Source organism: Colius striatus, unplaced genomic scaffold, assembly GCF_028858725.1.
Source record: "Colius striatus isolate bColStr4 unplaced genomic scaffold, bColStr4.1.hap1 scaffold_45, whole genome shotgun sequence".
Taxonomy (NCBI): domain Eukaryota; kingdom Metazoa; phylum Chordata; class Aves; order Coliiformes; family Coliidae; genus Colius; species Colius striatus.
Window position 1 is genome coordinate 921257 of NW_026908526.1, and position 12422 is coordinate 933678.

At 60.2% G+C, this 12422-nt stretch overlaps 1 protein-coding gene across 1 annotated transcript in view; it reads left to right on the top strand.

The window, feature by feature from the left end:
- LOC133629445 (scavenger receptor cysteine-rich type 1 protein M130-like) overlaps positions 1–12422 on the top strand; it is a 121427-nt gene that overhangs the window by 15101 nt on the left and 93904 nt on the right. The window contains 7 exon segments of the mRNA XM_062020077.1: positions 1868–2000; positions 2318–2458; positions 3892–4197; positions 4966–5186; positions 5312–5678; positions 5921–6086; positions 6088–6233. Of these exon segments, the coding sequence (XP_061876061.1) occupies positions 1868–2000; positions 2318–2458; positions 3892–4197; positions 4966–5186; positions 5312–5678; positions 5921–6086; positions 6088–6233 (1480 nt within the window).

Genomic DNA, 12422 nt, shown 5'->3' on the forward strand with positions numbered 1-12422 from the left:
CAGGACTCTGCCCTTGTCCCTGTTGAACCTCAGGAGGTTCCTCTCTGCCCAACTCTCCAGCTGATTGAGATCCTGCTGAATGGCAGCACAGCCTCTGGGGAATCAGCCAGTGCTCCCAGTTTGGTGCCAGCAGGGAACTTGCTGAGGGTCCCTCTTGTCCCCTCATCCAGGTGGCTGATGAAGATGTTGAACAAGACTGGCCCCAGAACCCACCCCTGTGGAACTCCACTGGCCACAGGCCTCCAACTGGACTCTGTGCCATTGATCAGCACTCTGGGGGATCACCACTCCTCCCCCAGCTCTTGTGACCAGCCTCAAGATTTTTGGGTATCTACTGGGCTTTTTCCAGCAGCTGGTGGCACTGGTGCAGTTCAAGGGTGACACGGACCAAGACCCTCTTGTCATCTGGGGTCTAGATCGTGTCAGGGATGATGCCACCAAAGAACTTACAAACACGCTCGCTCTGTGAAACGGGGGGAGCAGAGTGTGAGGAGAGCACAGCCTGGGCACGAGGAGCAGCCCCCTGCCAGCCTGGCACACAACCTGTTGATGAAGTTGCCCAAGTTGTTGAGCAGCTGCAGGTTGTTGTTGAGCAGGAGGTGTTTCCAGAGCTTCCCCTGTACCTGCCGGGGCCAGGGCCAGTCAGCTCTGGGCTGGACCCGCTGCTGCCCAAAGCCTGGCCAGTGAGTGATGGAGGTAAGGCCTCTGTGATGGACGGACTGGAGAAGGGGAAGAAGCTGCTGTAGCAGAAGGGAGTGAGAAAGTGGGAACAACATGTCAGGGGTGCCTGTATGTGGGTGTGAGGTGACATCCCTGCAGTGCCCCCCATGGCCGTGGGGCTCAGTGTGGAGCATCCATGTGCAGCGAGGCCGTCCCAGGGGCCAGGAGCTGCGATTGGCATCTCTGCGAGGCCGAAGGAGCAGCCCCGGCAGGAGCAGTGGGGCTGGGGGTGTGTCGGGGCCCCGCGGGGCTGTGCCTGGGCTGGGTGCCAGGAGGAAACCTCAGGCTTCCTGGCCGGGCGCTGTGGGGGAAGCGCAGCGAGTGCTGCGAGGCCGCGGGGGCTGCGGTTTGTGCAGCTGCAGCTGCAGCTCCCGATGCATCTGCCTGCAGGGAACAACGGCCCCTGGGGGACACGGGGACGGTTGGGGACACGCTGGGGCCTCTCCTGCTGCTGGGCTGGGGACGTGTCCCAGCGCGGCTCCTGCCGGGGCCCTGTCCTGAGGCTCTCCAGGAGGGATGCTCCTGCAGGCCGGGGCTGCAGCTCTGCCCCCAGCCCAGGGCTGTCCCACAGGGGCTGCAGCAGGGCAGGGGCTGTTCCCTGTCCACCCAGACACAGAGCCAGTGCAGCCCCACAGCTCGGGGGCTGCTGGACACAGCCCTTGTGGGTTCTCTGATGAGTGTAGCCCTGGGGATGCTCAGTGCTCCCAGTGCTCCCAGTTGATGGCCTGGAGACCCATCTCCCCTCTGCGCCTGCCTCGGCCCATAACTCTGCCCCATGGCAGCAGCTGTGGCACCCGCATTGGGACCGTGGTGTCCCTCATATATGGGCATGAAGGGCACTGGAGAAGCTCATTGGCGGGCTGAGCTGTGTCAGAGGGGAGAGAGCTCCTGATCACATCTCAAAAGGTGCTGCTGCTTGGATTGGCTCCTGCAGCTGCGTTGGCATCTCTCAGAGATCTCACCCTCCCATCAGCAGCAGCCCCACGAGGGTGCGGGAGCCGTGCCGGGGAGTGGGGAGCAGCAGGGCTGTGCCCGCGGGGCAGGAGGCTCAGGATGGGCACGGAGGGACTCCTGTGGCCTCGGGTGCTGTGGCTGCTCCTCAGGCTGCAGCTGTGCAGGGGTAAGTGCTGGCTCCCTTGTCCCACAGCCAGGGCCAGTGGGCACCAGCGTGCTCATCGGGATACCTCTGTCAATTCGGTTTCTTCACGGGTGCCGCTGGGACGAGGGGCAGAAGGTGCTCAAGGGAGTCGATGCTGTGCCTGTGTGGGTGGGAGAGGGAGGTGTGGGGCTGGGGCACGGGGCCATACGGAGGTTGCTGTGCTGGGGAGGAGAGAGGGGACATGGGAAAGGGGGGTTTGAATTAGTGGGGATGTGCTGCAGGCTGTGGGGCTGTGAATGGTACAGCAGGTCTGCTGCTGGGCAGCCTCAACCCTTTGCAGAGCTGGGGAGAAAAGGGACCCCCAGACTGCCCCAGGGACAGCCCAGGATGGGGAGGACTGTCCCTCAGGTGCCTTTACCTCTGGCTGGGCAGGGGGGACCTCAGAGCTGTAGTCTGGAGCTCGGTGCTCTCCTGACCAGCCCCGTGTTGGCGTTTCAGGGGCTGCAGAGTTGAGGCTGGTGAATGGCGGCAGCCGCTGCGCTGGGAGAGTGGAGGTGGAACACGAGGGACAGTGGGGAACTGTCTGTAGTGTCAACTGGGACTTGAAAGATGCTGCAGTGGTTTGCAAGCAGCTGGGATGTGGGTCTGCTGTTCAAGCTTTTCGGCACGGAAATTTCGGTCCAGGATCTGGCCCCATTTGGTTGATTGATATTCAGTGTCGTGGCTCCGAGCCTGCCCTGTCCAACTGTACACACAGCGGATGGGGTGAGAACAACTGTGTTCACAGCATGGACGCTGGGGTGAGCTGTTCAGGTAAGAGGCCAGAAAGGGACCTGGCTGTGCCCTCCAGGAGCAATGAGTGTGTGTGAGAGCAGGGTCCAGGCTGGCTGGTCACATTGCCATGCTGCAGCTGGTGTTGCTGGTGTCTCCAGTCCCGACAAAGGGCAATAGGAACCCAGCCCGGGTTCTCACCACAAACCTGGACCCTGAGGTTGCTCAGCCCACTCTCAGTCGGTGCCTGCCCTGCCTCCTCCCTGCCCCATTGTGTCTCAGTTCCCATCTTCCTCCTCCCACTAAGCCAGGAGCAGTCTGGCATTGCCACGGGCCAGGTCCCACCATGCCAGAGGCACCCACAGCCCTGGGGAACAGCAGGAGACAACAAGGGACTTTGGGGCTATTGGCACCTTATTCCTCTGCCAGTGTGACCCTCTGAGCTGCATCCCACAGAAACACACGCCATGCAGTTGGGGTGACCTGTTGCTGCACCTTGCCTGCCTACCCCAGCCCCAGCTGCCCTGTGCCACAGGAGCTTTGCCAGCACTTGCACTGTCCTCAGTGCCCGTCCTTACCCTGGGAGCTGTTGCAGCCCAGAACTGTTCCTGGTGTGTTTGTGACAGCGGCATCCACTGGGAGCTGCTGCAGAGCTTGTGGGGCGCTTTGTGGCCTCCTTGGAGATGAGGTGGGATGAGGGCAGGTAACTGCCAGCAGGCTCTGGGAACTCACAGGGGATTTGTCTGCTCCAGGGTTTGTCCGGCTGGATGGAGGGGACAACGACTGCTCAGGACACGTGGAGATCCATGATGGGGAGAAGTGGAAAAGTGTCTGTGCCTCAGCCTTTGGTGCCAGAGCTGCTGCTGTGGTCTGCAGGGAGCTGCAGTGTGGGGCAGCCCTGAACATCCAAGGGGCAGCTCGTGATGGAGCCAGCCCCGGTGCCATGTGGGACAGAGAGCTGCAGTGTGCAGGGAATGAACCCTTCCTCCAGTTGTGCCCCAGGGAGACCCCCAGAGACCAGCTCTGCACCCCCAGAGCTGCTACTTGGCTCAGCTGCACACGTAAGGACTCTCACTGGGGTGTAAAACACCAGGGATATGCTGGGGACAGGGCAGCAGGGCAGGGACCGTGCTGGGCCTGAGGACAGAGGGGCTGATGTGGGGTCTGCAGCCCCACAATGATGCGGGAAGAGGTGGAGGAGGAGGATGGCAGCTCTCCTCCATTTGGCCTCTCCCCAGCTCCTGAAGGAGCCAGAGCACAAGTCCATCCCCTTCCATTGTTCTCTGTCTCTGTGCTTGCAGGGTTCAGGCTGGTGAACGGCAGCACGGCGTGCGAGGGGAGGGTGGAGCTGCACGTGCAGGGGACCTGGGGCAGCCTCTGTGCCTCCCGCTGGCACCTCTCTGACGCCCACGTCCTCTGTGGCCGCCTGGGCTGTGGCTTTGCCGTGTCCCTTCCCAGAGGAGGGAGTTTTGGGAGAGGAACGGGCCCCGTCTGGAGAGACTCGTTCCACTGCAGTGGGACTGAATCCCACCTGGGACAGTGCCCAGTGACCGTGCTGGGGGCCTCCCCGTGCTCCCATGAGGATGCTGCTGCTGTCGTCTGCTCAGGTGAGGGCTGGCAAACCCTGGATTCGCTCCTTTGTCTCCTGGCAAGACAGCAGCCCAAGGCAGGGGACCTGGGGCAGGCCCAGGCTGCACTTCCCCCTGCAGAAGCCCTGAGGACTGCAGAGACAGGTTGTCCCTGCCCCCCAGGGTAGCCCCAAGGGCCACCTCCAGGCTCAGGCTCTCTTGATGTCCCCCATGGCGCTGGGTGCGGGACAGGGCTGTGGGGCTCATCCCACCCCTCTGGCTGCAGACAGCCCTGTCCCAGCAACACAGAAATAGCCCCAGGCATGATCTCAGCCCCACGGGGCTGCCTGGCTGCCCCCAGCAGCAGCAGCAGAGCAGGGGGTGAGGCACAGAGCCAGGCTGCGGCTTCTGGTGAGCACCAGCCCCAAAGCTGTCCTTTCTGCTGGGGCAGACTCCTCAGCTCTGCTCCCTGCCAGGGACACTGGCTGCCAGGGCCCATCTCCAGCAGAGAACCAACGGTTTAGGTTGGAAAAGGCCTTGAAGCTGCTGCAGTCCCAGCCCTGCCCTCACCCTGCCAAACCCACCACTGACCCAGCACCTCAACTCCAATCTCAACCTGCTCTAGGGAAACCTGAGCCCAGCCCTGAAGGGATTCCAAAGCCGTGGGGCTGAGGTGCTGAGGGCCGTGGGTCAGTGCTGGGCTGGGCAGGGTGAGGGCAGGGCTGGGGCTGCAGCAGCTTCAGGGGCTTTTCCCGTCAGCCCAAAGGGTTGTGTGAGTCCATGATCGGTGATTCCACGACTCCCCAGGCCCCGCTGGCTCCGGGTCCCTGTGGCTGGTGGGGGGAGGGAGCCGTTGCGCCGGGCAAGTGGAGATCTTCCAGCGCGGGACGTGGGGCAGAGTCCTGTCTGAGCAGTGGGACGTGGCGGAGGCCCGTGTGGCGTGTCGGCAGCTGCGGTGCGGAGAGGCAGAGACAGCCTACAACCCGCCCAAGGCCGAGCGAGGGCCGGGCCCCGTGGGGCTGCGAGGGGTGCGGTGCCAGGGGCACGAGGCCCAGCTGAGCCTCTGCAACATCTCCTGGCCGGCAGCGGGGGTCGTGGAGGACGTGGGGGTGGTTTGCCAGGGTGAGTGTCCCCACGGGCCCCCGGGGCACAGGGTGGGTGGGCAGCCGGCCCCCGCCGCCATCTGGGCTCCGTCCCCGCCGCAGGGAGCCGGCGCGTGCGGCTGGCGAACGGGCCCGGGCGCTGCGCCGGGAGAGTGGAGATCTACTCCCAGGGCAGCTGGGGCAGCGTCTGCGACGACAGCTGGGACCTGCCCGATGCCGCCGTCGTGTGCCGGCAGCTGGGCTGCGGAGGGGCCGTGCGGGCGCCGGGCTCTGCCGCCTTTGGGGAGGGCTCCGGGCACATCTGGCTGGACGGCGTCAACTGCTCCGGGGCCGAAGCCGCTCTCTGGGACTGCCTGGCCGGGCCCTGGGGGCGGCACGACTGCGGGCACAAAGAGGACGCCGGAGCCGTCTGCTCGGGTGCGTGGCGGGAGCTGTGGCGGGAGGCTGGTGCTCAGGGAGCCCGGGCCAGCAGGAGAGCCGGGCACGGCCAGCGCTGGCCCGGGCTGCCGCTGAGCTCCTGCGTGGCCACCTCCTGCGCTCAGCCAGGCACGGGCAGCCCCGGGGCCGCCGGGGTCCCTGGGGAGCTCAGCTGTGCCTGGGGGTGGGCGGCAAGGGCAGCGGTGTGCGGCCCTCAGGGACTCGTCTCTCTCCCCTGCCAGAGTTCACGGCCCTGAGGCTGGAGAACAGCGACGGCTGCTCCGGCCGCCTGCAGGTTTTCTACAACGGGACGTGGGGCAGCGTTTGCTCCAACTCCATGACCCCCAAAACGGTGTCACTGGCGTGCGAGGAGCTGGGCTGTGGGAAGGAAGGGACCCTGGAGATACAATGGCCACGGGGCAGTGTCTGGCCCCGCCTGGCTGGACCGTGTGGAGTGTGAGGAGAGACACGGCTCCTTCTGGCTGTGTCCCTCCGATCCCTGGAACCCGCGGTCGTGCGACGAGCTGCGAGATGTGACCCACATCACCTGCCGTGGTAATTCTGAGCTGCATGGGCACCAGCATCCACCCAGCAATTCCTCCCTGCTGGCTGGGATCAGCACTGGGGTGGCAGCAGGAGCAGGGCAGGGATTGTCCCCTGTGCTGGGCTCTGGTGAGGCTGCAGCTCGAGGGCTGTGCTCAGTGCTGGGCCCCTCACTCACTGCCAGAGGGACACTGAGGGGCTGCAGCGTGGCCAGAGCTGGGCAGCGGAGCATGGAAGGGAGCTGGAGCACAAGGGTGCTGGGGAGGGGCTGAGAGAATGGGGATGTTGAGCCTGGATAAGAGGAGGCTGAGGAGAGACAGGAGCAGTCTCTGCAACTCCCTGGCAGGAGAGTTCGGAGTTCGAACTCCGAATGAGGTGGGAGTTGGTCTCTTCTCTCCAGTAATGAATGACAGGACAAGAGGAAAGGGACTCAAGTTGCCCCAGAGGAGGTTCAGGTGTGAGTGTACAAGTACCTAAAGGGTGGGTGTCAGGGGAGGGGGTGATATTTTTTCTGTACTGTCCAGTGACAGAACAAGCTTTAATGGACAAAACCTGGAACACAAAAAGTTCCCCTGACACACAAGGAAAAACTCCTTTGGTGTTGAGGTGAGGGAGCCCTGGCCCAGGCTGCCCAGGGAGGGTGTGGAGGCTCCTCATATCCACATACCCACCTCTCAGCTCATCTCTCCTTCTCCTCCTCTGCAGCTGTGCCCAGGACAGCAGCACCGACCCCTCGAGCAGGTGACGTGTCTTTCCCATCAGCAACGAGTCTCCTCGGGGCAGGGCTGTGACCCAGCCAGAGGGAAGGGGATCCTCACTGGGGGTGGAACTCCCAAGAGGAGGCAGCGGGTTATGGGTGCTGGGGGTGGGGAGGGCTGTGAGTTGCCCACGGTATGATGGGGGTCAGGGCTGGGTGCTCCAGGCCCCCACTGCTCCTTGGCCTGGTGCTTCCCTCTGTGTGTCGCTGCCTGTGCAGATCCCACTCGGGGCCGCCCGACCGGCAGCAGAAGCGTCTCGTTGCCCGTCATCATGTGCATGATCCTGGGAGCCCTTGTCTGCCTGCTGCTGGCCCTCCTGGCCTGGAGAGTGCTCAGCACCAGGGCTGAGCGCAGAGGTGGGTCCTGCCCCACGCTGCCACGGGAAGATGCCTCTTGGCAGGGCCAGGGCGCTGTGGGGTGTGTGTGTCAGCACAGGCAGAGCTGGGGGCACAGGCGTGTGCTGCTGCTGTGCCACTGACTGCCTGATGATGGGCCAGCAGCAGCCAGGGGAAGAGAGTCCCGACACGGGGGAGTTGGGGATGGGGCCAGAAGTGGCCAGAGCTGGGCTGGGGCAGATGGGCACAGGGGGGAAACAAACGAGGAAGGGCCAGTGTCAGAGCTCTGGGCAGCTCTGGAGGGGGCTGTGGGGCAGGGGAGGTGCCAGGAGGAATGCAGGGCAGCAGGGTCCATCCCCGTGGTGTCAGGCCCCAGGCTGCTCCTCTGCCCAGCCCTCAGCTTCCCGTGGCAGTGCAGGGGCTGTGCTGTGGATCCGTGGGGCAGAGAGGGGGCAGCTGCAGAGGGGAGGGAAGGTGGGAGCTGCCTGTCCCTGAGCCAGAGCGGCTTCTATCCACAGGCTCCCAGACAGCCCTGGAGCCCTTCCCTGAGGCCATTTACCAGGAGATGTGTTACAGCCCAGTGTGGGAGGAGCAGGAGACATTCAAACCATCAGGTGGGTCTGGGCCCATCCCTGGGCGCTCTGTCCCCTGGTCCCCACCTGCAGCTGACTCCCTGCAGCCCCCAGGCCCAAGTCCCTGCAGCAATGTGGGGAGAGCAGAGATGTCCTGGCCCAGGACAGAAGCTTCCTCCCCATCAGCTCTGCCCACCCCTGCTGGGTTTGTCCCAGGGCAGAGGGTCAGTCCTGGGCCCTCCGCCCCACTCAGCCGTGGCTTTGTGGGTCCCCTGTGCCCATCAGCACAGAGCAGCAGCCTGGTCAGCAGAGCTCACCCCCACAGCACCCACTCACCTCTCTCCAGGCTCCTATTTGGAGGGGTCCCTGACCAAGCTGCAGCCCCACCACAGGGACAGTGAGGAGGAAGACGGTCTGGGGTCAGCACGAGGTATTGGGGGGCAGGAAGGGGTTGATGTCTCATCCCTGCAGACTCGGGATGGACAGTGGTGCCCCTGAGTGTCACCATCAGAGTTGGGGAGCAGATGGGGATCTCCTGTGCCGCTGTCTGAGCGCTGTGTCCCTGCGCTTCCTCCCGTCTTCCTCTCTGTACGATGCTTGCAGATGTCCCTGTCCTGCCCAAAGGTGGCCCAGCAGATGGCTATGATGATGCCAGGGAGGTTTCTGACCCAGGGGAGGACCTTGTGTCTGGGCAGAGAGACTGGGAAGTGCCCAGGGCAGCAGAGGAGGGAGCAGGGCCCAGGGACGCAGCTGGAGGTGAGAGGATGGGTATGAGGATGAGGGACAGGGCGGGTGGAGGGGGGCTCAGCATCTCTGAAGTGGTGAGGAGAAGGAAGGAAGATGTCCAAATGTGCTACAGCCTGCCTTGCTGCTTTGCAGAGACAAAGCTGTGCTCCCAGAGCAGTGCCGGGGCCCCTGGAGCTGAGGGAGATGCCCAGTGCCTGTGCCCAGAGAGCTGGAGCTACGACGATGCCCAAGAGGTGTCCCTGGCACATCCCCCTGAGGACAGCGAGGCCGTGACACCGCAGCTCAGGGCACAAGGGTGGCCCATCCCCGGGCCAGGAGAGCCCGTCACTGCCGCGGGGCTGGGAGCAGCTGGGAGGGAGGAGGGATCTGTGCGGCTGGGAGAGCCCTGAGCTCCAGGGAGCCCTCGGCCCTTGCCAGCCATTTCCTCTACTTTCAGTGTCCTGTGTTCAGGCTGTGCCTCCTCTTTGTTCTGATTAAAATCCCTTGGGGGTTTGGGCCAGAGCTGGTGCCGGGCTGCCCAAGGGTCAAGGGCTGTCCCCGAGGCTGACTGGGGGGGATCAGAGCACAAAGACGTGACAGTGGGGAAGGGGCACGTCTTGGGGACAGCAGGCTCAGGGTCTGCAAGGGCCTCTGGTCCCTGGGGAAGATTCCTGCTGACACAGACATTTCCATCCTGACATAGAATCATTGAATCAAAGAATCCTTTGGGTTGGAAAAGATCTTTGAGATCATCAAGTCCAATCGGCAGCCTCACCCTGCCGAGCCCATCACCAACCCCTGTCCCTCAGCACCTCAGCTCCACGGCTGTGCAACAGCTCAGAGACCTATGGAATCATTGCAGCTGGAAAAGACCTTTAAGACCATTGAGTCTGATGTGTGTTGTGATGTCACACAACAGTTCCCTGATATGCTGTGAGGTCCCAGAGAACTGTGGCAGTGCTGGGAAGTGCTGTGGTGTCACAGAGTCCCACGGCAATGCCCAAATGTGCTCAGATGTCACACATTTCTTTTTTACAGCGCTCTGATGTACTGTGATGTCACAGGAAACTGTTGCAGTGCCCACATGTGCTGGGATGTCACAGAGCACTGTAGCAGTGCCCAGATGTGCTGTTGTGTTACACAGGACTTCTGCAATGGCAACATGAGTTGTGATGTCACAGAGCCCCGTTACAGAACCCAGATGTGATGTGATGTTACAGTGTTCTGTGACATCACAGCACTTCTAGTTACTGCAACAGTCTTCTGTGACGTTACAGCTCATATGGCCACTGAAACTGTGCTCTGTGACATCACAGCACATCTGGAAACTGTATCCAGGCTGTTAGACATCACAGCACATCTGGGCAGTGAAGCTGTGGTCTATTACATCACAGAATATCTGGAGTTTGCAGTGCTGCTGAGTGACATCACAGTCAATGTAGGAACCTGTGACATTGCAGCACATTTGGGAACTGTATCCAAGCAGTGTGACATCACAGCACATCTGTGCACTTCAACAGTTCTCTGTGACATCACAGCTCATATGGAAACTGAAACTGTGCTCTGTGACATCACAGCACATCTGGACACAGTAACAGGGATGTTTGTCATCACATCACATCCGGGTTTTGTAACGGGGCTCTGTGACATCACAGCCCACCTGGGCACTTCCATGGGGCTGTGTGACATCACAGCTCATGTGGGCATTGCAGAAGTCTTGTGTCACATCACAGCACATCTGGGCATTGCAACAGTTCTCTGTGACATCACAGCTCATATGGCAACTGCAACAGTTCTCTGTGACATCACATCACAACTGCTCTGTGACATTAGAGCACACCTGGGCACTGCAAGAGTTCTCTGTGACACCACAGCACTTCTGAGCACTTCCACAGTTCTCTGGGACATTACATCTCGGACATGCAAAAGGACTATGTGATATCACAGCATATGTAGCTTTGCAGTGGGACTGTGTGACATCACAACATATCTGGGCACTGAAACAGGACTGTGTGACATCCTGGCACATTTGGGCATTGTAGCAGGTCTCTGTGACAGCAAAGCACATCTGGGCACTATAAAAGTGCTTTGTGACAGAACAGCTCATCTGGGCACTGCAACAGTGCTCTAGAACATCACATCACAACTGGACACTGAAACAGTGCTGTGTGACATTACAGCACATGTGGGCAATGCATGTGGGCTGTGAGACATCACAGCACATGTGGGAACTGCAGTAGGAGTCTGTGACACAATAGAATATCTAGGCACTGCAGCAGTACCCTGTGATATCACGGAACATTTGGGCATTGTAATAGTGTTGTGTGACATCCCAGCACACATGGGCACTGCAACGGTTTCCTGTGACATCACAGTAAAACTGGGCACTGAAAAAAAGAAATATGTGACATCCGAGCACATTTGGGCATTGCCATGGCACTGTGTGGCACCACAGCACTTCTGAGCACTGCCACAGTTCTCTGTGGCATCACATCTGGGACCTGCAACAGGACTGTGTGACAAAACAGCACATCTGGGCATTGCAACAGGGCTGCATGACATCACAGCACATCTGGGCATTGCAACAGTTCTCTGTGACATCACAGCTCACATGGCAACTGCAACAGTTCTCTGTGACATAGCATTACTACTGGACACTTTAACAATGCTCTGTGACATTACAGCACACCTGAGAACTGTAGCAGTTCTCTTTAACATCAGAGCATATCTGGGCACTGCAACAGTGCTCTGTGATATCACAGAACTTCTGGAAACTGCAACAGGGATGTTTGTAATCACATCACATCTGGGTTTTGTAATGGTGCTCTTTGACATCACAGCCCACCTGGGCACTTCCATGGGACTGTGTGACATCACAGCACATGTGGGCATTGCAGAAGTCCCGTGTCACATCACAGCACAGATGGGAACTGCTACAGTGCTCTGTGACATCACAGCTCATGTGCGCACTGCAATGGGGCTGTGTAACACAACAGCACATCTGGGCTTTGCAACGGGGCTGTGTGACATCTCAGCACATCTGGACATTGCAATAGTGCTCTGTGACATCACATAACATCTGGACATTTTTAAACGGGGCTCTGTGGTATCACAGCACCTCTGGTATCTGCAATCTGGCAGTGTGACATCACAGTACATCTGGGCACTGCAATGGGGCTGTGTGAATTCAAAACACATTTGGCCACAGCAACAGTTCTCTATGACATCACATCATAACTGGACACTTAAACAATGCTGTGTGACATTACAGTACCATACAGGACCTATGTACCACTGTAGGTGGGGTCTGCTTGCCTGCTTTCTTGTAGCTCCCAGATGCAATGGCATAACCTCCACTGGCAGCCCGTATTTTCAGTGGGAACAGAGCAGGCCAAGTGAACAGGTTTGAAGATTGATCCCACAGGAAAGCAGCTGCAGAGGTGGCACAGTGCTGGCTGATAGGCTACATGGGGACCTACATACCACTGTAGGTGGGGTCTGCTTACTTGCTTTCTTGTAGGTCTTAAATGCAGTTGCAGAACTTCTACTGGCAGCTGTTTTTTCAATAGGAGCTGAGCAGGCAAAGTGCATGGGATTGCAGATAGCCCCCAAAGGAAAGCAGATGCAAAGGTGGCACAGTGCTGGCTGATAGGATACATGGGGACCTACATACCAATGCAGATGGGGTCTTCTTACCTGCTTTCTTGTAGCTCTGTTGTGGTTTTTCCCAGCCGAAGCAAAAGGGAAAAAACCCGTGCTGACGCCCTCTCTCCTCTGTAGGCAGAACATGGAGGGGATCCAAAGGAAAAA